Source organism: Apostichopus japonicus, chromosome 23 (assembly GCF_037975245.1).
Source record: "Apostichopus japonicus isolate 1M-3 chromosome 23, ASM3797524v1, whole genome shotgun sequence".
Taxonomy (NCBI): Eukaryota; Metazoa; Echinodermata; class Holothuroidea; order Aspidochirotida; family Stichopodidae; genus Apostichopus; species Apostichopus japonicus.
Genome location: NC_092583.1, coordinates 11570819 through 11598815, shown reverse-complemented (window position 1 = coordinate 11598815; position 27997 = coordinate 11570819). Strand labels below are relative to the sequence as shown.

General features: G+C 38.6%; 4 protein-coding genes across 4 annotated transcripts in view; 3 read left to right on the top strand and 1 right to left on the bottom strand.

The window, feature by feature from the left end:
• Positions 1-27997, top strand: part of LOC139965042 (uncharacterized) — a 112844-nt gene that overhangs the window by 39862 nt on the left and 44985 nt on the right. The gene's annotated exons all lie outside the window — the stretch shown is intronic.
• Positions 339-12974, top strand: LOC139965045 (uncharacterized). The gene is made up of 5 exons (XM_071967217.1): positions 339-710; positions 2511-2720; positions 3353-3823; positions 8340-8774; positions 9157-12974. The coding sequence occupies exons 1-5, from the start codon at positions 542-544 to the stop codon at positions 9198-9200; spliced, it is 1329 nt and encodes a 442-aa protein (XP_071823318.1). The 5' UTR covers positions 339-541; the 3' UTR covers positions 9201-12974.
• Positions 6270-27997, bottom strand: LOC139965047 (uncharacterized). Its single transcript, XM_071967219.1, has 2 exons — positions 27951-27997; positions 6270-8235 (listed from the first exon to the last, which is right to left on the bottom strand). Exon 2 carries the CDS (start codon positions 8176-8178, stop codon positions 7153-7155), a length of 1026 nt encoding a protein of 341 aa, XP_071823320.1. The 5' UTR covers positions 8179-8235; positions 27951-27997; the 3' UTR covers positions 6270-7152.
• Positions 15243-21221, top strand: LOC139965048 (uncharacterized). Its single transcript, XM_071967221.1, has 4 exons — positions 15243-15566; positions 18236-18677; positions 18970-19404; positions 19802-21221. The coding sequence occupies exons 2-4, from the start codon at positions 18560-18562 to the stop codon at positions 19843-19845; spliced, it is 597 nt and encodes a 198-aa protein (XP_071823322.1). The 5' UTR covers positions 15243-15566; positions 18236-18559; the 3' UTR covers positions 19846-21221.

Genomic DNA, 27997 nt, shown 5'->3' with positions numbered 1-27997 from the left:
GAACGCACGGCCGCTCGGCAAGTTTAAACCCGTTGGGGGCGCTACAGTATTACAACTATAAAGAGAATCTAAAACAGAATGTGAAATCTGATTTTTTGTCCAGAGGTTCATATATATATATATATATATATATATATATATAGCGGAACACTAACACACACCATAAGGTATATGTCTAACTTTAAGGACGACAACCAGTTTACTAGATATTATCAGCTATATATATATACAATTTCAACCAACTCCACCGGAACTGAAAGCTTAACACTCCTGTAAAGGTGCCCTTTGAAAAGGTATCGTGACAGGAAAAATAAAACACGTATCCCATAATAGCCCGTATAAGACCGACGCCAAACTGCATTCTTGGCAGTTGCGGAACACTAACACACACCATACGGTATATGTCTAACTTTAAGAACGACAACCAGTTTACTAGATATTATCAGCAATGATTTCTATTTGACAATATATATTCAAATTGAAGGAGGGGTAAAGAGAGATTTCTGGACAGTATAATCGTATTTATTAAAATATCGCGGCAATGGGGGACCGCACGGTTAACCTGCATCGCTTATTGGCTGTTACCGTTGCATCATGTGTAATATTACTTTGTCTCAGTGGAACAGTTTCATCTCAGATACCAAACCCTCTTGATGTCGATTCCGATGTGGGAGGAAATGGCGTATCGTTGTCCTTCTCCGACTATTCAGGTTAGTTCATCTTTTATCTGCCTTCTTTTCAAACTATAGTGTTGAAACATATGTAAGACGCAAGGAATGGGGGGGGAGGGGGAGGGGTGAGGAGATGAAAGGGTAGGATCTGTTTTAATTAATATTTATTGCGTATAGGCAAAGCTCGGGACAAAAAAAAGCAAGAAACACGAACAAAATGAATCATTTATTCTTGTCTTACAAACATTATTCATTTGTGCGCATTCTAGCTGCTGACGACGGCACATGATGGTCTTTTAACGCGATGCTTGTCTTTCACACTCCCCGACCTTTCCCCATCACTGTTTTGTCTTGTCCTGCACACTCCTGTTCAAACAATTGAGATCCATTTGACAAGCTTCGTGGAGTCATTTATTGCCTCCATGATCACAAGCTAGAAGTGCAATTGAATCCAGCGGACAACAAACTTGTAGGCCCTACAACACAGAAGCTTTCATGAGGACTGAGCTACGACCCACTAGACACCCACGCAGGCTCAGAATTGATGCTCGGAGTACAAACAAACATAAAGTGTTTATTATGTATATATTATAGATAAATTTCCATAATTCTTGAATGATCAAGCGACCCACCGTAAATTGTTCGCGATCCATATTTGGGCGGCGCCCCATATATAGTCTGCGGACAGTCGCTTTAGGCAAAGTACCAACCTGAACCGTGGAACGTAAACCATGGAGAATTGTTTAGGAGAAAAAGGGAGGGAAACATGTATTAAGTATGAGGGTATATAGGGACCATATGGACCATGCAGTTTGTACTGAGATCAGACTGAACAGAAACCACAAGTACTTAAAAACAGTGGCACGTTTTCCCCAAAACTATAGATATAGCAACAGACAGTATTTAGTCTTGTGTGTCACCATAAAACTATCCTTGATGATGGGCAAAGATTCAGAGGTTGTTCTTTCAGCATTTGTGTATATTTGACCCTTGATCGTTACTGCTTCCGGTATGGAGGGAAGATATGGGTAATAGAAAAAATCACAACAATCAACTTTTCCTTTTTTTTTCACTTTTACTTCATAGCAAAGATCTTGCTACGAATTGGCTTAGGATACTTAATTTGACAGTTCCAACTTTTTTTGACAGTATGAGTTTCACACCACGCGCGGAGAATCAAAAGTGATGGCGCTAAGGCAGAATAAATTTAGGATGAAATTTCATGGATGACGATCTACGTCCCTTCACTTATGAATCTATTATAAAACTTATATGTTCTGCATGGCAAACATGCCCATTGTGGTACACTGAGATAACTGGGATAGGCACCTTACAGTCACGTGACCAAATTACCATACCCTCAACCCACTTGTTCGTCCTTCGCATGTAATCCGCTCAGTGAATACCCGTACGCCGTTGGTGGTTAAAAAAATCAACCCCCTGTTTGATCGTGAATGTCTTAAACAAAATCTGTGTGGTTTTGGTACATTCTCAATGCTTTTCAATGTTAAAACCATCTAACGATATAAATAAGTTGTTGAAGTTTCTTTTCAATTATGCGCTTTTATCTAGGCGACGAAATGTTGAGGATCAAAGCCTGCTCATTACTTTCTCGCTGATTCATTAAGCTTCGATTTGGAAATAAATGTTTGACCTATACAGTTTGAGCAAATAGTATAATCGTAGGTTTTGGTAAACTTATGAGCAACCAAAAAGTGCTCCTTTCAGTTATTCTGTTTTGCTACTTTACATCGAAGTCGTCATGGGTTGATGTTTTCTTTCTGCCTTTTATCTAACATTTGCATATGTGTGTTTTTTTTTTATTCTGTTGTTTTACAGTGTCTGCTTCATCGAGTGACATCGGCGATAGGATACCGTGTGTGTTTAGAGGCGATTTGAAATTAAATAATGACCAATGGACTATCGACTCTTGTACATTGTGTACTTGTCGCAACGGTACCACAGATTGTGACATTATCAGTTGTGGAACAGCAAAATGTACCAATCCTGTCAAAATAACCGGAGAGTGCTGTCCACTGTGTCCTTACAGTAAGTAATATTTTCTTTACCTCCTCCTCCTTAACCCCTCCTCCGTCACCAACTCCTTTTCTTTCCTTCTCCGCCATCTCCTCCTCCTACGTCACCTCCTCCTACTTCATCTCCTTCCCTTCTCCTTCTTTTCCTCCGTCAAATCTTCTTACGTCACCTCCCCCTCGATTTCCTCCTTGCACCTTCTCCTCCTGCGTCACCTCCTCCTTTTCCATCTCCTTTCTCCTTGCCTTATCCTGCTACTCCTGCGTCTCCCATCCGACTCTTTTCTTGCATCTCATCCGCCTACTTCACTGCCTCTTCCTTCTCCTTTCTCCTGCCTCGTATTCCCTTTCTCCTCCTTCTTCCCTCATTCCGTTCTCTTTCTCCTCCTCCTTACGTTCTCCTTCTCCTTTCACATCTCCTTCTTTCTCCTTGCCGTCTCCTGCTACTCCTCCGTCTCCCATCCTTCTCTTCTCTTCCATCTCATCCACCTACTCACTGCCTCCTCCTTCTTCTCCTTCTCCCTGCCTCCCCTTCTCCTCCCCCTCCTCCTTCTCCCTTCTCTCCTTCTCCCTTCTCTCCTTCTCCTTAAATTTGTCTTTGTATAAATACATACTTACTTTTGACTATTTGTTTTTTCTTTTACCCAGCAATGGAATTGTATGACTTGTTCAACCGATTCACGGCGGGTACAAGGGTTACCGAGGGCAAAATAAACAAGTTCAAATTCGCGGCAGACGTAGAAATATTCAAAGGACGGACGTCAAAGAAAATACGAGGAGAAAATATGTGGAGGATAGGCGCTTGGGTCAGTAGAAACAGCGATGGTTCTGGAGAAAAATTTTCGTATAATGCTAACGTGCTATCGGCAAAACAGAGAGCTCTTGAATTTTCAAAAGCCAAATCAGATTACGCACCTCCGGACAAGAGATGGAATTTCAACAAACTGCGTTATTCATTTGACGCTACGGAGGGCGTCTGTGCTGACTTCAAATACTTTTGTATCAAGTTTAATATGACGGATGACCCAGAACCCAACTTTGATTTGGATTTTACTTACACAGTTTACCGGGAGGAGTACGAGAGGCAAACAAAATGCGTTCGTCTGGGGACCTGCAAAGGTAATTCAATCCAAATATCATATGTATTCGTTTGAATTTATACTGTATTTACGGTATTATTTTGATTTACGTGGAGACATGTTTGTCGTATAGCTGATTTGTGTCTTAACATCAGATTTGAAAAGGAAGTTTCCCTTTCTAAATTTTGGGTTGAGGTTAAAACTGGCCGATGGGGTTGGGTAGGTTCTCCAGAAGATCCGTACTCCATTTCACACGCACATGTGGTTTCGGGGTTGAGACTAATTTATAACAGTGTACGTGTTAATACTTTAGAAATTCCTGTAGCAGTGAAGACAATGCTAATCGTTTTTCTTTGAAAACGGATGTTGGACGACTGCAAAAAACAGGAGGGAGGAGGATGGGCCCAACAACACATAGTAAGCAGCCCCGAAGACTTCATATGAAATTCTGTGGTGTTTGAAAATGTGACACGTTGTATATATCTACATATCACATTGAATACAAAGCACGATCGATATTGTGACGTCAGGTACATACTAAACAGTAGCCTATATTCGCCATTGCTTGAATCAGACTGGGTGCAACACAACATATTTAAAGCGCATTCTACAATATCGTGATAAGCCACGTGTCCTAAAAAGCATCGTGGCGTCATGTGACGTAATGACTTACGCCCTTAGATTCTTATTCCAGAGAGTGGCATTTCAATTTGTGACTATGTAGGACATGATCACTCTTAATAGAGGAGTGGTATTCACTCTTATAACCGAAGAGTGACGTCACGTATAGCTCTATTTGGAGCTGCATTTTAGTTGGTTTGCATTCCGAGAATGCATGATAATTTAATCCGAAAAGAAAGATGTCATAATGGAACACTCTCAAGAATGAAATTTAAATCTCTGCATTCAAGAGTTTAATCTTTGTATAACTTCGTTATTAAATTGATACATATATGCGTAAACCAGCATTTATCCCTCCCTCAAGCTAAGATACCATTTTCGTCTCTACGACATTTAAAGACTGTACACCATAAACTTTAAGCCAACTGATAATGGGGTTAAAATAACACACCCCTCTCCGCCCGACCCACCAACACACTCCGCACCTCAAAACCAACACAACCCAATCCGAACTCAAATCATGCTTAAATTCATGATTAATATATGTTGCCAGTAGGAAGTCTTTAACATTGATATAAAACTGTAGTCTAGACTTTGCATGTAAAATAATCAAGTACTGGGCAATTATTGTCGGTAACACTAGTTAGCGCTCCCAACTGATTATACTGTTTTTAGAGAGAGGTGGGACTGGAGGAAGTGGGTTGGGTGACTTGAGGTGAGGATGGGCTGGTAGGCGTGGTGGTGGGGGTGTAAGAACATCTGAGGGGCCATACACTCATACGGGCATCTCAATCCTAGCGGAATGGAAGATAGAAGGAATTTCAATATTTTAAGGGAAAAATCTGTTGAACTCCAGTAGGCTAATGGAAGAATTTTGTCCATTGAACAATTGTTTACTTCAGTATCAAAAACAATAACAATAAATAAGAAAAGCAAAAATCAGCAGAGAGCAAACCAGTTGTAACATTTTCGATAAAACTTGATAAAACAGACTATTTATTAGTTTTAGCGACATTCGTCAATTATTTTTGCTGTTAGTCTTCTTCGTGTTTATAAATACTGATGTTATTTTTGTCGCTTAAACTACAGTGCTGAGATTAGGATACCAATGTGTCTTGCAACTGGCCCTAACCAAATATTTTAACACTTTTGTTACTCTCTTGTTCATAATAAAACGCCCACTAAACATATTTGATTCAGTGTGTTACACATTTGGGTGTAAGCATCACATGTATAGAGTCCAACCAAAGATATCATATGAGTGTTTGTATGTATGTCTGTATGTATATGTGTCAATGTGTTTGTGAGTTTTCCATTGAAAGACATTTTATGTTTCAATACGAATGACATTCCATGTTTTTATTTCTTTCCTAATGAGCTGATGTTTTTTGGTACGTGCTTAATTTATAACTCGATGTTCTATGTCAACAAACTCATTGAATTTCTGTTTTTATTTTTTTTTAATCAAACAAACAAACAAAATATGAATGCTATTTTAATGTGTTTCTCTAAACGAGAGGGTAAAATAAGATTTTGCTGACATTAGTTAACATTAGTATCCAGCTTTTGGCATGAAAGGCGAATCTAAAACGCAGCAGACTACCAATAGTCTATATATAGCAGTATAATTTTGGTACAATGCCTCTGCCGATATGTTAGGTATTACTTATCAAGGTAATATAGATAATATATATATATATATATAGAGTAGGTTGGCATCTATCTTGGCGCAGAGTGCTCTATGTCCATCGGACAGAGCGGAATATATGTTGATACTAGATGAGACTAGTGGAACACTAGTAGTTGTAACTCGGAGTTTCACGCTTTATAGCGATCTTCAGACAACTGGTAGCTTCAAGATATGATATGATACACCTCGTATTACGCTTCCACCCGAAGGTGCTTCAGCAGACTAAGGAAATCCTTAGTCGGAAATTATTGAGGTTCCAAGTTTTTGTGCGTGGAAGGACACCGGCGAAACTCGCCTTCTCTTTTCGAAATGCCCTGAAGTAACGAGGCAGGGGTGTGTAGTCCTGCTCCCGGGACCGCAATTTAACGTCCCCTCCGAAGGACGTGAGTACCGCTTTCCACGTGTAGCCACTTTCCTACCACGAGAAAGGAGCGGGGTGAAAATTGGTGTCAGTGTCGACACCGAGGTTTGAACCAGGGACCTCAGGTACTGCAGACGTGTACTCTCCCGTTCTGCCACCTCACCGCTCTGTAGCTTCAAGTTATGCTCCATGAATATATAGGATCCTCGTCGGGATTACCGGAGATTATGCGGTTGTTGGTGTATTGTTCTGCCGGTGTATTCTCTTTTGCGTCCGTTCTGTTGGTGGGTTTGTAAGACTTTCTTCGGTGTTCGGCTGTTGGTGTATTCTCTTTTGCGTCCGTTCTGCTGTTGAGGTTTTTGCCTTCCTTCGGTGCTCGCTCCATAGTTGTGTGTGGTTCTCTTGACGGTGTTTGGTGGTTGGACTGGAGTTGTTTATGTAGAACTTGTTTTCGTGGCGACACTTCGATATGAGCTCTGGGCGTTTGTTCAGGAGGGTCCGTTTGTCTGTGTTGATAATGATGAGTTTTTCAGTGAGACAGAGGTTGCACCGCTTCGACTCGTTGCTGTAGGCTTTGGCTCTGCTGGCGATCGACCAATTGATAGTGAATGGCTGGTTGTTCTGTTTCAGCTGCCAGATGTGCTTCGAGAGTTCCGTTGCGTTTTGGTGTTTTTCGTGGTTGAGCGACATCTTGTGGTTACCGTATCTGAGCTTGAAGGGGGGGGGGGGGGGGTTCTGTAAGGCCGATGTATGTCTTGCAGTTGTCGATGGTTTTCACTTTGGCCTTGTATATGATGTTAGATGCCTGGCAGTTTCCATTTAGTGGGCATGTGTCCTTTTTTCGGCAGTTGCAGGCTTCCTTTTCTTTCGATGTGTGGGTGGCTGCTATACGTTTGTTGTGTCCTTTGATGATGCTGGCGATGTTGGGCATGCAACTGTAACTGACTTTCACGGTGTTTCTGTTGAAAATCTTGTGTAGTTTCGATGTCTTCGGGAAGTGTTTGTTGATAAGTTTCAGGAATGTGCCTCCTATGTTCGTGGCTACGTTGCTGCTAAATGGTGGGTTGAACCAGATGATGTTGCGCCTTCTGTTTCGGTTGTTCTTGGTAGGTTGGTGGGCGATGTATGAGAAACCCTCGGTGTAATTACTTGACTTGAGTGCTTCCTCGTAGGCTGGTGCGGCTTTCTTAAAGATCTCCTCGTCGTGGGAGATGGCGGAGATACGTCTGCTGATTGAGGCTGGCAGGGACCTGATGATGTTTGGTGGGTGGTTGGAATTCCTGTGGATGTACACTGGGTGGTCGTTGGGCTTCCTGTAAGGGTAGTGTTTTCCGGTGATGAGGTTGAATGTTACGTCGAGGAAGTTGGTGATCTTCAGGTTGCAATCGATGGTGATGTTGAGCCCCAGTTCTTTGAATAAGCTGATCATGTGTTTTCTTATCCGGTCTGCTTTACTTCCGTTGGTGTTTTTGAAGGCTGCTAGGCCGTCGTCCCTGTAAAGCCCGATGTATTCCTTCCCATATTCTCTTGCTAGTGTGTTTAGGATGTAGAGTCCTACAAGCTCGCATACCTTGGCCTCAACGTAGCTGCCCATTGTGACATCAAAGAGGTCGTTGTGTCCTTTCTTCATCCAGGGTGTGCCGTTGTCGAAAAGGAGTGACTTCCTGGAGTGCATTATGATTTGTACGTCTTGGTTGGAGATGTGGGTGTGATCCTTAGCCATGGTTAAGGCCTTTTCCAGTAGGCTTCTTGTTATGGAACAAAATACAACAAAATGGATCTATATGTAAACAAAAGACGAGAAACAAAATCGGATCATTCTAAACAAGTTCTGAAAATTCCAAGAAGGTTTTGGTAATCTATGCTTTTCTTATCTTGTTACAGGAGTTGTCTTTACTAAGCTACACGCAAAACTAATAAGTCCTGAGATCATTGCGGAAAATACCAACGACACCCAAACGACAGTCAAACTAAAGGCTACTACAAATAAACAGTTGACGACAACGGTAGTTGGAGAGGACTTATGGCAAGTCAAAACTTTCTTCTCTAAAAACACCAAGGGGAAAAGAAGACGCGTTAACGAGCAGCCACAGATCTTGACAGCTGTACAAGATAACCAAACTCTAAATACTGGTGAAAATCTCGTCTTTAAAGAGATGGACTTCCAGGTGGATTTATCTGGCCTCATCTGTCATGAAGTTCCATTCATGTGCTTCGAATTGGCGAAAAATCCTGCTGCCAGTATCGACTATACATTTGAGACACAGCCAGTACAAGATCCATTCGTGGACTGCCTTAGCATGAAAGATATTTGCAAAGGTTAGAAAACTTAGTTTACTTTCGACAGCCACAATTAAATTCCATTTGCGTTATTCCAACTCGCCAATGTTAGCGGACTGAAATTGCTACATGTTTTTCAAAAAGTGATTTCCTGTTATTCTCTGTGAAGTTTTGCCTGACATCGAAAGGTGTGCAAACTTCGATATTCTAGCATGCCCATGTTATGGTTTTAAAAGATATTTATTAGCTTCTATCTTCAAAGGAGAGTTTATTTAAGCCTAAAGTTGCAAACATTAGCTATTTTAACAAGTACGGTAATCACTCATAATAATGACTGCTATCCTCTTTTTATTTGCTACAGTTATTGTCAAACACTTAGCTGTACTTATGAATGTATTCTCTTCCTCATTTATCCATTCAGGTGCTGTCTTCACCGAGTTAGAAACTGGGCCTAAAATTGTTTAGGAAGTCAATTTGCGTGGCATGATGGGTTGGATACTCTCTGGTATAAAGTGTGGATCCTTAAAAAGCTCTTTACTAGTATATTGGCAGGCGCCGTGTCTTTAATGATGTATCTCAAGTCTTGCATCGTTGGTGTGTTATAGGTTTTTTTTATTATTTATCACTTCTAAAGTGATACAATATGATATTTTTTATAAAATCTTCCTAGTAGACGTTCTGAAGCCAAGTGGATGGACAAATACATGACGTAATTGGAATGCATCATGGTTAATATGATGAATATAAACATTTTTGCTCGTAACCGTCTGTTTATAAAATATTACTAAATACTAACGAGTCAGAAATATTTTATGGTTTATTGACAAATATATTTCAACGATCGAAACATCTTGTCGTTTTCGTTACATTTTAAATAATTTAATGAATGAATTGATCAAAATTACTCCTAAAAGCATTCAACTTGTATCGACTCAATATTTCACAACTCTCATTGTACCATTTGAAAATACATTAACATCAATAATGACGAAGTTCGCATAATATCCATCAATCCATACTAATGCGAAAACACATGATTCAGTTCAAAACTAATAAGTCCAGTGTCGTAATCTGTTAAGTCGTAACTTTTATGAAGCACACGGACCAAGGAAAATTGTGTGTAATTCTTCTTTATTAAATTAATGTATTTTGTGAAATGTGAAACGTCTCTGACAATAGTTTATAAGTATTTTTCAAACGTTTTGGAAGCTTTTGTTTTTGGACCAAAAAAGTGCCTTCACCTTTCGTTTGTCGAGCAACTTTAAGGGTTCACAATGCCAATGTATTGAAACCTGGGATGAAGGTGTTTCAGTTTGGTGAAGTTTACTTGGTTTGTGTGTCCATGTTCTGATTTGGTTAATTTCCCTAAGAGGTCTGGTATAACTTCCCCTATGACACTGGAGTTCTCAGCCTGTGGACGAAAACATCCATCCTGTCTAAACGCGCCTTCCCCTTCCCCGTCTTCTGAAGCACAGTAACTACTTAAGAAAAAAAGAAACTATGCTTAGAACCTTCCAAAGTTCCGTGTAAAAGGATGTGACCTTTAACTCTGTAACTAGGTATTACTAAGCCAGAAAAAGGTAGTTATGATTTAGGCCAGCGTGATGCTTGTGATAAGCAACGCCGTCAAAAGCTAAGAACAGCCGTATTTCTTCATGGAGTTATTACATTTTTATGAAACTGAAGACTGGAGGAAGTCTAAAGTAGAACGAGCTCGTGTTTTGATGTTTTAATTTGCCATAATACTGGTATTTGTTTATGGTACTGTTTACATTCACATTGAGTATGTGCCAGCAAAACCAAGAGAATTAAACTATATTAACCCCCCCCCCCTCCCACACCATCCCAAGTGGCACTATGACATCACACATTAGCAAAAAGGTAGCTCAACGCCACGACCTTTAGAACCCAAGTTACTCTCGTACCGTGCAAGATAATGGTCTTAGATATAGGGATATGTTAATCGCAAGGATCTCCGTTGTATGAAGTTCATATGATGGTTTTGGGATTCCTTACCGTTAATTCTAAGATATGGTTAGGCTAAAATTTAGAACGGCTTAAATCATTTAATCTAGGTCTAGGTATTGTTGTCCTTGCGGTCAAATTTAACATTTTAGTGATTTCTACATCATCTTTATACAATTAACACCAATGGTCTTCATGGTCCTGACTTACACCACCTGTTTCCTCTTTTATATAGCTCTTATTGAATGTACCGAAACTGTAACACCGATTCACTAGAGAAACAGCGTTACCGTTCTGCTCAGTGTCTAAAGCTACTCACGCAACAAGTACAAGCATGGAATGTACTGCAACCATACCACTAGACTACTTACTATTCACGTATAATATTGTTGACCAATTGGCCATTCGGTTTTCACGATTTATGCTATCGTGTATGAAATTCTGTGTAGCACCCTAATATTTCCCAATAGTAGTGTCAATAGTTTTGTCCCCCTGTATGGTATACCTTTCTTCTTCATTTTTGTTTTATTTTCCATTTGCTCTCATTTCCTTGTTGTTCCATCTGATAGTAATGCTCACAGAGTCAGTGACCATGTGTACATTACCCTCAGTATTTGCTGGACTAATTCCTGCTAAGAAGAGGACACTGTTCCCTTGTGCTCATTGGTTGGCTAACAAGCCCCAATTAAGCCTTTTGTGGTAAGTGTTACTCTTATGTTAATCCAAGTATTCGGTGGTTAATCTGTTTTGTCTCTTCGAATCCAATACTAAAAGGCCAGGCTTTGTTTTATTTAAGTGTAGAGAGATTTGTAATTCATCTGTAATATATGGTGGAATAAGTTAAAAGTCTAAAAAGACAGTTTGTCTACTTCCTTGAGGATGTGTGGCCGGGTCTTGAGTAAATCTTGTCTTGTAGGGTGGGACAACAAATTTCTGTCACAGTTTCTCTTTGTACTAAAAATTGAAAAGTTGATTGAAACGCCCAAGTTTGCAAGCAACTCTTTCATGACACTCCAAACTGCCGTAAATCTGCAATATGAACCAGCTGAACAGGATTATTATAAATTAATTGTATTAATTTTCAAACTGGTAAGAGTTTATCTTTTAACTTTGTCACAAACCTCAGGAGCCTTTTCATTTTCATTGTGCATTTCTAGTGTACTCTAGTTGTGAATGTACACTGGCAGAGTGCACACATAATAGCAGCCCTCATAAAGTGTATATAAGTTTGTTATATTTATTATTTCGATCTCCTGTGGTGGCCGAAAGCACACATAATGTATTTATTAATTGAACATTATGAACCTGTAACGGCTATAGGGAGTCTACAGGTGAAGTCATTATTATTGTGATCTGTTGTTTCATAGTATGTTTATAGGGTTGATTATAGCACTTAAAAAGGCCCACAACCATTAGCATCTTATGTGTGTATCGTTATGATGTAACCTTCTTTGAGGTGATATGAGAGTATTGAAATTACTTTTAGTTATTGGTCTAACAAGAACCCACACTGGGATATTTATTTAGTTTTATTATGAATGTTTATGATGCTATCGAACATTACCCGTCACTGTAATGCATACACATTGTTTTTTAGTTGTACAAAGTGTCCCCTAATCGAGCTATGCTTAGATCATATGATGCAATTCTACACATTTACTAGTTGCCATGGGTCTTGGATAGCCGAACTTTCTGTGAATCTCTATGTTGAAAGAGATGTAGCAATATGTTAGTAGGCATATTATGTAATATGTGGACCGGGACAGTTTTGCCCCTTCTTATGAGCAATAGATTATTCGCATGTCTTTATCCGGCCTATGAGACATACTTAATTAGAACATACTCCATCTGACCAGATACAGCAGATAGGCTAGATGGTACAGTCTCTGCTTTTTAGCCTACTGGTAGACCCAGGGGATGCCTAGGTACCTGCAAGCGTAATTGCGTTACCAACACAGCCCAGTTATTAAACTATGTGCTCCAGTTGCATTAATCAATGAAAAGATGAGGTGGAAATAATGAAGATACCACCTTCCATAGTCCTGGGCTGTTTCTCAGAATGCAGTCAGTTGGTTAATTGGTGGCTTGTTCCAAAGGGTAATATTCGTCGTTATGCCAAAACGCAGATAGGCTAGATGGTACAGTCTCTGCTTTTTAGCCTACTGGTAGACCCAGGGGATGCCTAGGTACCTGTAAGCGTAATTGCGTTACCAACACAGCCCAGTTATTAAACTATGTGCTCCAGTTGCATTAATCAATGAAAAGATGAGGTGGTTATGACGAATGTAGCACTCGTCAGTAGGCCCTATGTGAAAACGGGAAAGGACATTCGTCCAAATTCAGTCAGTAGTAGCTAATAGACTAGACAATGTTAAAACTTCTTGCCCGGCTCAAGCGATTCTTCACCCTCGAAATAAGTAATATTTCACTCAATTTGGACCAAATCGGATTTTGTCACTACGCCAGAACCAGGACGTTTTGTTTAAGATGAGATTTGTAAACCATCTTTTGATCTGTAACTCTAATCGATGAACAGTTTAACTGTTATTATTATCGCCTAAAGAAGGGTTTTATTTAAGCATTAACTAGCTTAGTTAGTCTGTTCATTTATTACACATTTTGAAGAAGTCCCTTCGACCAAAAGATCCCGATGGACGGAGGCGACGATACACAAGCCTTATACGGTTACAGTAAATACTTAGGCCTTATCTAGGCTTAAAGAAAGATACAAGATGATAATCAAAGTAAAATTACTGAATGGTTCCAAGTGATTTAAAATACAAACATTCATACTGGTTGTGATGAGTTGCAATCCCTATTTCTAATGATTTGGACATTAAGCGTTTGAACACATCTGACGTAGGAATTGAACGTAAGACACAAATAAAGGTGAAACAGATGTAATCACCGCGAAAGATATTGACCACCAACTTCCACTGATATATTTCTTGTACCCAATGTTATACATGAGTATACTTAACATCAGATCTTTCCAAGTTCCCCATCCTGAGATTTATAAACGAGATTTTCACGATTTAATCATTTTTGACTCCAACTGACTTTTGACCTTCAACAAAAACAATAGTGATCTGGCACTAATTTTGGTTCACCTAAAAACCTAATTTGAAATGGATTCAAGTTATCCTTCTTGAGATATCATGTTTACATTCTCTTGACGTATGGATCTCAGCTGAACCCAAATCACATGTGACTTTCACCTATAATACAGATAAAAAGAAGTAGAAGCATCCTCTCTTTAGTGCAAGTGTTTACACGTCTTTGGAACGTCTGCTAATTCAAATTACTTCTATTAAAAGCAAAAAAAAAACACAACAACTTAGAGCACATCTAACAATCATAGTGCATCCATATGTAAACTATGAAAGAATTACAAGCTTCAATCCTTGACTTATTGTGTTTATAAGCTACGTGTCACAAGCACACATACACACATGTGCCATAATAGCTAACGACAACTGTCAGTGTTATGATGCACCATGTAGTTCGCCTTCATCGTGAGATATCTTGCCATGAAAGTTTCCCTATTTGGCTACTAGAGTGTACTCAAAATGGTGTACCAGTAAACCTAATACAAGGTTTGCGTAAGGTCTCTTTGAGCTAACCTGTTTATCATTTTCTGTTTTCTTCATTTGGACCCTGAATGATATTCAGATTTACCAGAAAGGCCTGCTTGTATTCAACGTGCAACACCTAGAAACCAAATATGACACGTGTACCAGCTTTCCTTTCCACATAATGTTTTACATGTGAAACGCCCACGATACTAGGCACCCACTAGTATGACTAGGAAAGGCTATGATTTCATAAAACCAAAAATGAAAAATAAATACTTCCTAATTAGGTAGAAAGAGTTTGAGCGCAGTGATACTTTCAATACGGAAATTGGTATTACAACTAGTATTACTAAATTTACTAACATTACTGCTAACTGTGTTACTATTGCAGACTTGCAGGCCCTAAACGAATTTAAAGTGCTGATTCGGCCTGGTGCTCTGTACCTACGATACAACGGCAAGTGCTAATGTCGTTCTACTCTTCGGGGACTATGCTAGGCGTAAGTTACTTTACAGGCAATACTGGGGATGAAACAATTGAACATTTATTATGGTTATTGCATGTGACGTCTATTTTGCTTCTAGATATAGTTATAAAGGAAGAGAGGGAAAAATACTTAATTCGGAAACATTTTTCGCATTATGTTAATAATTCAACTGTAACATTGAGCTGACATAACGATGTAGTTATCAAAATTGTAAATACAAATGTTTACCACATATATAATACTCCTAAGTAAAAGAGATGGGAAAAAACATTAATTATTAATAATTACTTATTAAATATATCAAACAATCAAATAATTTATTAATCAATCAATCCATATATATATATATATAGATATGAGCAGCATACAATAACCTATTTCCTGCCTAATTACTGTAAAGTTGCCTTTTGCAAAGGTATCGCGACAGGTAAATCTAAAAGACGTATCCCATAATAGCCTGTATAAGACCGACGCCACACTGCGTTGGTGCCATTTGTGGAACACTAACACGTATACTCCATACATCATATGTCTAACTTGAAGAAGGACAACCGGTTAACTTGGAGATATTGTCAGCTGCGATTTCTGTTTGACAATATATAGTCAATTTGAAGTAGGGAAAAATAGAGATACAACGTTTTCTGAAAAGTATAATCGTATTTAATAAAATATCACGGCAATGGGGGACCGCATGGTTAACCTGCATCGCTTTTTGGTTGTTACCGTTGCAAAATGGGTAATATTACTTTGTCTAAGTGGAACAGTATCGTCACAGAGATCGAGCCCTTCTGAAATCGATTCAGGTTAGTTCATCTTTTCTCATTTTCTTCTTTCTTTACAATCTTTTATTGATACATATGAAAGATGCAACGGAGGGAGTGAGGATATAAAGTGGTATGATGTGTGTTTAAAAATATTTACTACGCATAGGCAAGTTTTTGAAAACAGAAAAATTAAAACACACAATGTATTATTCTAAGTTTTACAAAGATGATTTATCTGATCGTCATTTGACGCGATGCTTCCCTATCCACACTCCTCAACTTTTCCCTATCACTGTTTTGTCTAGTCCTGCTTTAATATCACTCCTGTTCAAGCAATTGCGATCCATTTGCAAGTTTCGTGGAGTCATTTATTGCCTTCATGATCACAAGATAGAAGAGCAATTTTGTCCAGAGGACAACAAACTTGTAGGCCCCACAACACAGAAGCTTTCATGAGGACTGAGCCACGACCCACTAGACATCTACGCATGCTCGAATCGATGCTCGGGTACATAAAATATAGTGAATTTGGACTATACACGAACGTCGGCAGGCTAGGAAGATAATACTGTAGAAAAAGTATCCAAAATATCGAATTTTCCAGCGACCCACCGAAAAATGGTCTCGGCCCATGTTTTCGCCGCACCCCATATTCTGTGAATAGTCGATTTAGACAAAGTTCCTGCCTGAACGTTTACCATCAAGAATTGTTTAGGAGAATACTTCGAACGTATAGCCCTGCCGTTATAGTTCCCTACAAGGGAAGGAAAATTGCAGGAAAACATGTATAAGCATGCGGGTATAAATAGGGACCATGTGGACCATGCAATTGGTATTGAGATCAGACTGAAGAGCAATCACAAATACCTAAAACAATCGCATGTTTCCCAACAGCTATACATATAGTGTTATAGCAACAGACAATCTTTAGACTTGTATCACACTAAAACTACACTTCATGATAGGCATTCTTCAGCATTTGTATATAATCCACCCCTTGACCCCTTATTCTGAACAATGTCCTTATTGCTTCCGGCATGGAGTATAGATTATAGAAAAATTACAAAAACAATGAACCACCTTACATGTACTTGATGTCAAAGGTCTTGCTACAAATTGGCTTAGGCCCAATGAGTTTCATACAAAGCACGGGAGAATGAAAAGTGCTGTCGCTAAGGCAGAATAAATTAGGATGACGACTCTAGTCGAACTACGTCCCTTCACTACAATTATTGTTAACCTGGCAGGATATGTTCTGCATGGCAAACATACCCATTGTGGTAAACTGGAATAGACGGACGCATTTTGTTTGCCTCTCGTACTCCTCCCGGTAAACTGTGTAAGTAAAATTTCTTAGAATGTACGAGAATTTAATCCACAAAGAAAGGCGCCATAATGGGACACTCTCAAAGAATTAAAAATTGAAACTCTGCACTTAAGAGTTTAATCTAAATTCGTTACTAAAATGGTACATATTTGCGTACACCATCATTTATCACTCCATAAATTCAAGATACCATTTTCGTCCCTACGACATTTAAAGACAGTACACCGTAAACTTTAAGCCAACTGATCATGTGGTTAACATTACACACCCTCCCCGTGCCCCACCCAGCAACACAATCACTACCTCAAAACCCACACAACCACATCCGAACTTAATCATGCTTAAATTCATGATTAAAATATGTTGCCAGTTGGAAGTCTTTTACATTGGTATCAATAAAACTGTAGTCTATACTTTGCATTTAAAATAATCGAGTACTTCGCATTTATTGTCGGTCAAACTAGTAAGCGCTTCCAACTGATTATACTGTTTTTCAGAGAGAGGTGGGAGTTGAGGGAGTGGGTGGGTGAATTGAGGTGGGGATGGGCTGGTGGTTGTGGTGGAGGGGGAACATCAGAGGAGTTATACACTCATACGGCAATCTCAATCCTAGCGGAATGGACGATAGAAGGAAATTCAATATTTTAAGGGAATAATCTGTTCAACTCATGTAGGCCTATGGAGGAATTTTGTCCATTGAACGTTTGTTTTCTTGAGTATCAAAAACAATAACAATAAAAAGGGATTAAAAATCAGCAGAGAGAACCAGTTGTAACATTTATGATAAAATTTTATAAAACAGACTATTTATTAGTTGTAGCGGCGTTCGTCAATGTATTTTGCTGTTACTCTTCTCCGTATTTAATGAATTTTTATGTTATTTTTGTCTCTTAAACTACAGTGCTGAGATTCGGATACCAATGTGTTTTTCAAATGGCCCTGACCAAATATTTTAACACTCTTTTTACTCTCTTGTTCATAATAAAACGCCCACTAAACATATTTGATTCAGTGTGTTACACATTTGGGTGTAAGCAGCACCTGCATAAAGTCCAACCAATGATATCATATGAGTGTTTGGGTGTATGTCTGCATGTTTATGTGCCACTGTGTTTGTGAGTTTACGATTTAAAGACAGTCTATGTTTCGATACGAATGAAATTATATATATATATATATATATATATATATATATATATATATATATATATATATATATATATATATACATATATATATATATATATATATATATATAGGTAATATAAGAATATGATTAATAGGTAATATAAGGTAAGCTTTACCCCTATAAAGACCCAACATTTAGATCAAGTGTTTTTATACCTTGCTTTGTTTTTCAATCCTAATTTATTTCTTTTAGGAGTGTTGGCCGAGACATTCGACTGGGAACTGACTGGAGAGAATCCAATTCCAGGCCAAGAGACTCCTGTATCTATCGACATTGATGTCACATTCAGGGATGACACACGTGAACTAGAGGGTGACGATCTTTGGTGCATATCACTGTTTGGTAGTAACAATCCTTTTGGGTGATGGTCCTCGCTTTGGAGAAGTAGCCCAAATCCTCAATGACGCGGAAGGTTCCACTGACATTACCAATGGTGACCCTCTCGATATTGATGGTATTGAGACAGAATTTGAATATGGAACTATTGGATGTATTGAGGACGTGAACTACATTTGCATGAAATTCTCGAAAGGGGACGCCCCTGATCCAGAATTTACACTTATTGTGGAAGGAGATCATGGTGACGTTTCTCGAGATTCATTGGTGCTTTGTAAGCCACAAGAATGTCAGTCAAGTAAGTACTGTTTTTACAAGACTGGGGCAAGGTGACGACATGCAAAGAGGGAGTTTATAGATGACTCAGTGTTGGAAGGTACATCGGTTGGTACAACGATGGTCGTCTTGCAACTGTATGTATTAGACTCCCAATTTTAATTGTTTTGGTAGGAAGGGGGGAGCTAAAGATCTATATGTTAACATAAGACGAGAAACAAAAATCGGATCATTCTAAAAAAATTCTGAAAATTCCAAGAAGGTTTTGGTAACAGTTGCAATTCTCAATCTATGCTTTTCATATCTTGTTACAGGAGTTGTCTTTACTAAACTACACGCAAAACTTATAAGTCCTGAGATTATTGCGCAGAATACCAACGACACCCAAACGACAGTCAAACTTAAGGCTACCACAGATAAAGAGCTGATGACAACGGTAGATGGAGAGGACTTATGGCAAGTCAAAACTTTCTTCTCTAAAAACACCAAGGGGAAAAGAAGACGCGTAAACGAGCAGTCACAGATCTTGACAGCTGTACAAGAGAACCAAACTCTAAATACTGGTGAAAATCTCGTCTTCAAAGAGATGGACTTCCACGTGGATTTATCTGGCCTCATCTGTCATGAGGTTCCATTCATGTGCTTCGAATTGGCGAAAAATCCTGCTGCCAGTATCGACTATACATTTGAGACACATCCAGTACAAGATCCATTCGTGGACTGCATTGACATGAAAGATATTTGCGAAGGTTTGAAAGATTAGTTTACTATCAAAAGCCACAATTAAATTCCATTTGCGTTATTCCAACTCGCCAATGTAAGCGGACTTATAACTGCTACATGTTTTTCAAAAGTGATTACCTGTTTTCTGTTTTATTCTCTGTGAATTTTTACCTGACATCGAAAAATGTGCAAACTTTGATATTCTAGCATGCCCATGCATGTCATGGTTAAAAAAAAATCAAATCTTATTACTTCCATCTTCAAAGGAGTTTATTTAAGCCTAAAGTTGCAAACAATGGCTATTTTAACAAGTACGGTAACCTACTCATAATAATGACTGCCATCCCTTTTTATTTTCTACAGTTATTGTCAAACACTTAGCTGTACTTATGAATGTATTCTCTTCCTCATTTATCCATTCAGGTGCTGTCTTCACCGAGTTAGAAACTGGGCCTAAAATTGTTTAGGAAGTCAATTTGCGTGGCATGATGGGTTGGATACTCTCTGGTGTAAAGTGTGGATCCTTATAAAGCTCTTTACTAGTATATTGGCAGGCGCCGTGTCTTTAATGATGTATCTCAAGTCTTGCATCGTTGGTGTGTTATTGTATTGTTTTTTTTATTATTTATCACTTCTAAAGTGATACAATATGATATTTTTTATAAAATCTTCCTAGTAGACGTTCTGCAGCCAAGTGGATGGACAAATACATGACGTTTTTGGAATGCATCATGGTTAATATGATGAATATAAACATTTTTGCTCGTAACCGTCTGTTTATAAAATATTACTAAATACTAACGAGTCAGAAATATTCTATGGTTTATTGACAAATATATTTCAACGATCGAAACATCTTGTCATTTTCGTTACATTTTAAATAATTTAATGAATGAATTGATCAAAATTACTCCTAAAAGCATTCAACTTGTATCGACTCAATATTTCACAACTCTCATTGTACCATTTGAAAATACATTAACATCAACAACGACGAAGTTCGCATAATATCCATCAATTCATACTAATGCGAAAACACATGATTCAGTTCAAAACTTGTAGTTTTAGTGTCGTAATCTGTTAAGTCGTAACTTGTATGAAGCACACGGACCAAGGAAAATTGTGTGTAATTCTTCTTATTAAATTAATGTTTTTTTTGGTCAAATGTGAAACGTCTCTGACAATAGTTTATAAGTATTCTTCAAACGATTTGGAAGCTTTTGCTTTTGGACAAAAAAAAAGTGCCTTCACCTTTCTTTTGTCGAGCAAATTTAAGGGTTCACAATGCCAATGTATTGAAACCAGGGATGAAGGTGTTTCAGTTTGGTGAAGTTCACTTGGTTTGTGTGTCCATGGTCTGAGTTGGTTAATATCCCTAAGAGGTCTGGTATAACTTCCCCTATGACACTGGAGTTCTCAGCCTGTGGACGAAAACATCCATCCTGTTTTCCCCTTGCCCGTCCTCTGAAACTCAGTAACTACTTAGAAAAAAGAAACTATGCTAGTACCTTCCAAAGTTCCATGTAAAAGGATGTGACCTTTAACTATGTAACTAGATATTACTGAGCCAGATAAAGGTAGTTATGAATTTGCCCAGCGTGATGCTTGTGATGAGCAACGCCGCAAAAATCTAAGAACAGCCGTATTTCTTCAGGGAGTTATTACATTTTTAAGGTTTCTTCATTATTTGAAACTGAAGACTGGAGGAAGTCTAAAAGAGAACGGGCTGGTGTTTTGATGTTATTTTTAATTTGCCGTAATACTGGTTTTTGTTTATGGGACTTTTTACATTCACATTAAATATATGCCAGCAAAACCAAGAGAATGAAACTATATTACCCCCCCCCCCCTCCCTCACCATCCAAAGTGGTACTATGACATCACACATTAGCAAAAAGGTAGCTCAACGCCACGACCTTTAGAACCCAAGTTACTCTCGTACCGTGCAAGATAATGGTCTTAGATATAGGGATATGTTAATCGCAAGGATCTCCGTTGTATGAAGTTCATATGATGGTTTTGGGATTCCTTACCGTTAATTCTAAGGTATGGTTAGGCTAAAACTTAGAACGGCTTAAATCATTTAATCTAGGTCTAGGTATTGTTGTCCTTGCGGTCAAATTTAACATTTTAGTGATTTCTACATCATCATCATCTTTATACAATTAACACCAATGGTCTTCATGGTCCTGACTTACACCACCTGTTTCCTCTTTTATATAGCTCTTATTGAATGTACCGAAACTGTAACACCGATTCACTAGAGAAATAGCGTTACCGTTCTGCTCAGTGTCTAAAGCTACTCACGCAACAAGTACAAGCATCGAATGTACTGCAACCATACCACTAGACTACTTACTATTCACGTATAATATTGTTGACCCATTGGCTATTCGGTTTTCACGATTTATGCTATTCTGTGTAGCACCCTAATATTTCCAAATAGTAGTGTCAATAGTTTTGTCCCTCTGTATGGTATACCTTTCTCCTTCATTTTTGTTTTATTTTCCATTTGCTCTCATTTCCTTGTTGTTCCCTCTGATAGTAATGCTCACAGGGTCAGTGACCATGTGTACATTACCCTCAGTATTTGCTGGACTAATTCCTGCTAAGAAGAGGACACTGTTCCCTTGTGCTCATTGGTGGGCTAACAAGCCCCAATTAAGCCTTTTGTGGTAAGTGTTACTCTTATGTTAATCCAAGTATTCGGTGGTTAATCTGTTTTGTTTCTTCGAATCCAATACTAAAAGGCCAGGCTTTGTTTTATTCTACTTTAAGTGTAGAGAGATTTGTCATTCCTCTGTAATCTATGGTGGAATAAGTTAAAAGTGTAAAAAGACAGCTTTTCTACTTCCTGGAGGATGTGTGGCCGGGTCTTGAGTAAACTCTTGTCTGGTAGGGTGGGACAACTAATTTCTGTCACAGTTTCTCATTGTTCTTAAAATTAAAAAGTTGATTGAAACGCCCAAGTTTACAAGCAACTCATTAATTGCAGCCCTCATTAAGTGTAAGTTTGTTGTATTTATTTTTTTGATCTCCTGTGATGGCCGAAAGCACACATAATGTATTTATTAATTGAACATTATGAACCTGTAACGGCTATAGAGAGTCTACAGGTGAAGTCATTATTACTGTGATCTGTTGTTTAATGGTATGTTTATAGGGTTGATTATGGCACTTAAAAAGACCCTCAACCATTAGCATCTTATGTGTGTATCGTTATGGTAATATGAGCATATTGAGGTAATATGAGAATATTGAAAGTACTCTAGGTTATTGGTCTAACAAGAACCCACACTGGGATATTTATTTAGTTTTATTATGAATTTTTATGATTCTGTCTAGCGTTACCCGTCACTGTAATGTATTCACATTGTTATTTAGTTGTACAAAGTGTCCCTAATCGAGCTATGCTCTGATCATATGATGCAATGCTACACTTTTACTAGTTGCCATGGGGATAGCCAAACGTGATGTGAATCTCTATGTTGAAAGAGTTGTAGCAATATGTTAGTAGGCATATTGATATATTATGTAATAGGTGGACCGAGACACTTTTGCCCTTTTTTAAAAAAATAGATTATTAGCATTTCTTTAGGCCCCATGAGACATACTTAATTGGAACATACTCCATCTGACCAGATACAGCAGATAGGCTAGATGATACAGTCTCTGCTTTTTAGCCTACTGCTAGTCCCAGGGGATGCTTAGGTACCTACAAGCGTAATTGCGTTACCAGCACAGCCCAGTTATTAAACTATGTGCTCCAGCTGCATTAATCAATGAAAAGATGAGGTGGAAATAATGAAGATACCACCTTTCCATAGTACTGGGCTGTTTCTCAAAATGCAGTTAGTTGGTTAGTTGGTGGCTTGTTCCAAAGGGTAATATTCGTCGTTATGCCAAAACGCAGGTTGTGTTACTGAGTGGTTATGACGAATGTAGCACTCGTCGGTAGGCCCTATGTGAAAACGGGAAAGGACATTCGTCCAAATCCAGTCAGTAGTAGCTAAAAGACTAGATCATTTTAAAACTTCTTGCCCGGCTCAAGCGATTCTTCACCCTCGAAATAAGTAATATTTCACTCAATTTGGCCCAAATCGGATTTTGTCACTACGCCAGAACCAGGACGTTTTGTTTAAGATGAGATTTGTAAACCATCTTTTGACCTATAACTCTAATCGATGTACAGTTTAACTGTTATAATTATCGCATAAAGAAGGGTTTTATTTAAGCATTAACTAGCTTAGTTAGTCTGTTCATTTATTACACATTTTGAAGAAGTCCCTTCGACCAAAAGATCCCGACGGACCGAGGCAACGATACACAAGCCTTATACGGTGACAGCAAATACTTATGCCTTATCTAGGCTTAAAGATAGATACAAGATGATAATCAAAGTAACATTACTGAATGGTTCCAGGCGATTTACAATACAAACATTCATACTGGTTGTGATGATATACAATCACTATTTCTAATGATTTGGACATGCTGTACATTGCGCGTTTGAACACATCTGACGTAGGAAGAACAGACAGACACATGTAAAGGTGACAAAGATGTAATCACAGTGATATATGTTGACCACCAACTTCCACTGATATGTACCCAATCTTATTCATGGGCATATTTAACATCAGATCTGTCCAAGTTCCCCATCTTGAGATTTGTTAACGAGATTGTCACGATTTAATCGTTGTTGACTTTTGACTGCAAATGACTTTTGACCCTTAACGAAAACAATAGTGATCTAGCACTAATTTTGGTTCACCTAAAAACCTAATCTGAGGTGGATTCAAGTTATCTTTCTTGAGGTATCATGTTTACATTCTTTTGACATATTGATCTCAGCTGAACCCAAATCACATGTAACTTTCACATAGAATACAGATAAAAGAAGAAGAAGCATCCTCTCTTTAGTTAAAGTGTTTAAACCTTTTTGAACGTCTGCTAATTCAAAATTACCTCTATTAAAAGCAAAAGAAAAAGCAACTTAGAGCACATCAACCAATCATAGTGCATCCATATGCCAACTATGAAAGAATTACAAGCTTCCATCATTGATTTATTGTGTTTATAAGCTACTTGTCACAAGCACACATACACACATGTGCCATAATAGCTAACGACAACTGTCAGTGTTATGATGCACCATGTAGTTCGCCTTCATCGTGAGATATCTTACCAACAAAGTTTCCCTATTTGGCTACAAGAATGTACTCAAAATGGTATACCAGCAAACCTAATACAAGGTTTGCGTAAGGTGTCTTTGAGCTAACCTGTGTATCATTTTCTTTCTTTTTCATTTGGACCCTGAATGATATTTCATATTTACCAGAAAAGCCTGCTTGTATTCAACGTGTTATACCCAGATACCAAATATGAGATGTGCACCAGCTTTCCTTTTCACATAATGGTTTACTTGTGAAACGCCCACGATAATAGGCACAAACCCTAGTTTGACTAGGAAAGGTTATGATTTCATAAAAACCAAAAATGGAAAATGAATACTTCCTAAATAGGTTTGAGCACAGTGACACTTTCAATAGAGAAATTGGTATTATAACTAGTGGTACTACAACTACTAACATTACTGCTTACTTTATTACTATTGCAGACTTGCAGGCCCTAAAGGATTTTAAAGAGCTGATTCGGCCTAGTACTAAGTACCTTCGGGATACGACGTTAGTGCTAATGTCGTTCTACTCTTCAGGGACTATCCTAGGCCTAAGTTACTCTACAACGAACGTTAGTCAATCGTGCTTATTGCTTTTCCACACAGGCAAAACAGACTTGCCGTGGGAAGCAATGAGTTCAGCTTAAGCAAATACTTGACAATCCTTTGATCAATCGCACAACCATGTCTTGTCTGTTCCAAGCCTGTGACATAGGTGTACTTAAAACAACAACGGTTCACAAACCTCCGTCGTGGTCACGTCGGGGTCAAAACTTGGTCAACAGGTGAGCGACTACAAAAACGAAAGATACATAGACACTAACTTTAGATCTATGGGATAACAATTATAATTAATTAAGTATTTATTGTGTGCCAAATTTGTTTATATTAAGATAGCCAACGTTAAAGTTGAAATAAGCCTATCGTGATTCTAAGTTAAGCCAACGGCAAAACATATAACTTCGCCTGAGCGCTTCGATAAAGTCCAACGGCTATACATGTCACCCTTTTACAATTGAAATCCGTTGATGAAAATCGGAAACTATTCTGAACTTCTGGCCAGCCACAGAAATTATTCTGATCGGCAGTGAGAAATTTCAAGGCCGCTGTACTCCCTAGGCTTGCTTAATTACGATTGTTTGCTTTCCCTCAGAAGTTACACACTAACTTGGGCCTACATCATGAGATGAGGCTCACATTTGTTTGGCATATATTGTAATTAAGCATACAATATGTAAACGTATACGCCAACGGAAACTAAGCCCTAATTTTAACCAACGATGAATATCACCAACCAATATATAATTACGTCTAAGTTAGGCTATATTGGGCCTAACGTTAGCTTAGACTAGGCCTTACGTTATATTACGTCTCATCCATTCACGGTTGACATTTGCCATCACCCCTTCTTTCTTTTCTTAATGCACGTAAAATTTATTCCATATTTATCATCGATCTATTACGGGCAGGTTCCTCCTTTACTTTTGTAAGACAGTGTGCGTACAGAAAACTCAATTAACCGTTTAGTAAAGTAAGGCCCCAGTACTGGCGTTAGCAAGTACGTATTTACCTAATATATAGTTCACTGATGATCGGTTGCAGGTAGAACTCCAACACAAAATAAGGCAGAGAGGGCCGCTAGAAACTTAAATATATCTATATATTCTGAAACTCGAAGACTTGGCTGTAAACTACCCTTTCACAAGGAAGAAATGCCGGCAGGACGACCAAAGGAAAGTATAGGCCAAGAAAAAAACGTCAAGAGTTCGCCTCTCAGCGCCTAAGCTCTGTCCTAACACAGCGCAAAGATGATGACTCGGAATCTGACATGGACAACAGTCGCAGGTCAAGCTCCATTCATTCTCTGTGAACAAAAATCCAAAGGCTCAAAGAGACATTCCTGAAAGAGTTCGAAGTCCGTAGGATGACTTCTCCAATGTCATTGATGAGCTGCGAGACAGTGTTAAAGAACCACACAATGAAACCAATGCATCGCTTCTTGGCCTTTTGGCTAAGACCATGTGTTGTAGCCTATCTTTTCCCTTTCGATGGGAATCGCGATACACACCTGACGATGATCACACAGTCACAATCTCGATGCAAGGGGACTGGGGTTGAGAGCGGATCAGTCGTTCGGCTGTTTGGTTTTCGTGCCCAGGTTCTTTCCAATTGTTACGGAAACGACATAATTCGTATCCGACAGAAAGAGTTTCCGAGGGTGTTAAATTAACGCATAAAAGATGGACGAGGTTTCGAATGGTATTTTGAATAATGATATTCTATATACTATAAATAATGTGGATAATAAAGGTGAATGGTACAAGGTGAATAACAAAGATACAGTAAACTTAAGGCGCCAGATAGAAAGAAATAACTTATCTTTTAAGACTGAGTCTGAAGTCGATGAACTCGATGGTGTCGTAGAGCTGGGCCTTTGCGATGATTGTAATGATAGGAATATAACAGGTAACGCAATGTTACGGCAAAAAGAAGAACTTTGATATTGGAACGGGTGTGAGAGCCGATGGTTCCCTAACAACGGTGTTTCAACCTCTGACTGGTATGCGGACCAGGTACTCGCGTGCACAAGGGCAATGACGTAGAGATGACGTCATCAGTAAATGTGGTTTTGTGAATATGCAAGAGGTAAAGCATGCCCATCACACCAGTGCACTGAAAGAAAGATGTAACTCCCTGGAGAAAAAATTAGAGTAACTTGAGGCCCAGAAAAGTTAGGCAGGCACAGGATATAAATAAAAATGAACGCTTTTGAAGAAGAAACAACACCTGGATAGTCGGTTTTCCAATGCAATTTGTCATGAAATAGCAGTCAAGGTCCTAGAGAAAGTCGGAAAAGTAATGAGTTGGAAATTTCAGAACAGTGCAAAAACTTCCAGCCTCGACCGGGATTCGATGCCGGGCATCCCGCTTTATATGCTGACACCCAAACCACTAGGTCATGGACGCTGATTGTATGTCCAGATGTTCGAAACCGGTAAGGAAGGTCGTAATTCCACTGTAGGCGTTTGTCACCTGAATTGAACAATTTGCCTTACTGTGGAGTTCAAACATGGTGCTAAACAACTCGAATTCATTTGTGATTCCTAAAGCCGGATCTCGAAGAGAAACTTTGAACAGCATTGATAATAAAATGTAGGTAAACGACAAAAGGAAATGAATAAATGTATAATTGAAATCGAAGTGAGTTGGAACGACCTACCCAGCCCATCACCAAATTACGAAAAAGAAAAAGACTTGCATGCAAGAAGACATCTTAATCTGATTTAATGTTATACATTCAACCGCATTAAAACCATGAACGAAAGTAATTCACATGCAGTCAACATTGATAATAAAATGGTTACAAGTTAATTTCAATAATTATGTACTCACCTTCGCGTTTTGGAAGAGAATCTCTCCGTTTCGAATTTTACAGGTTG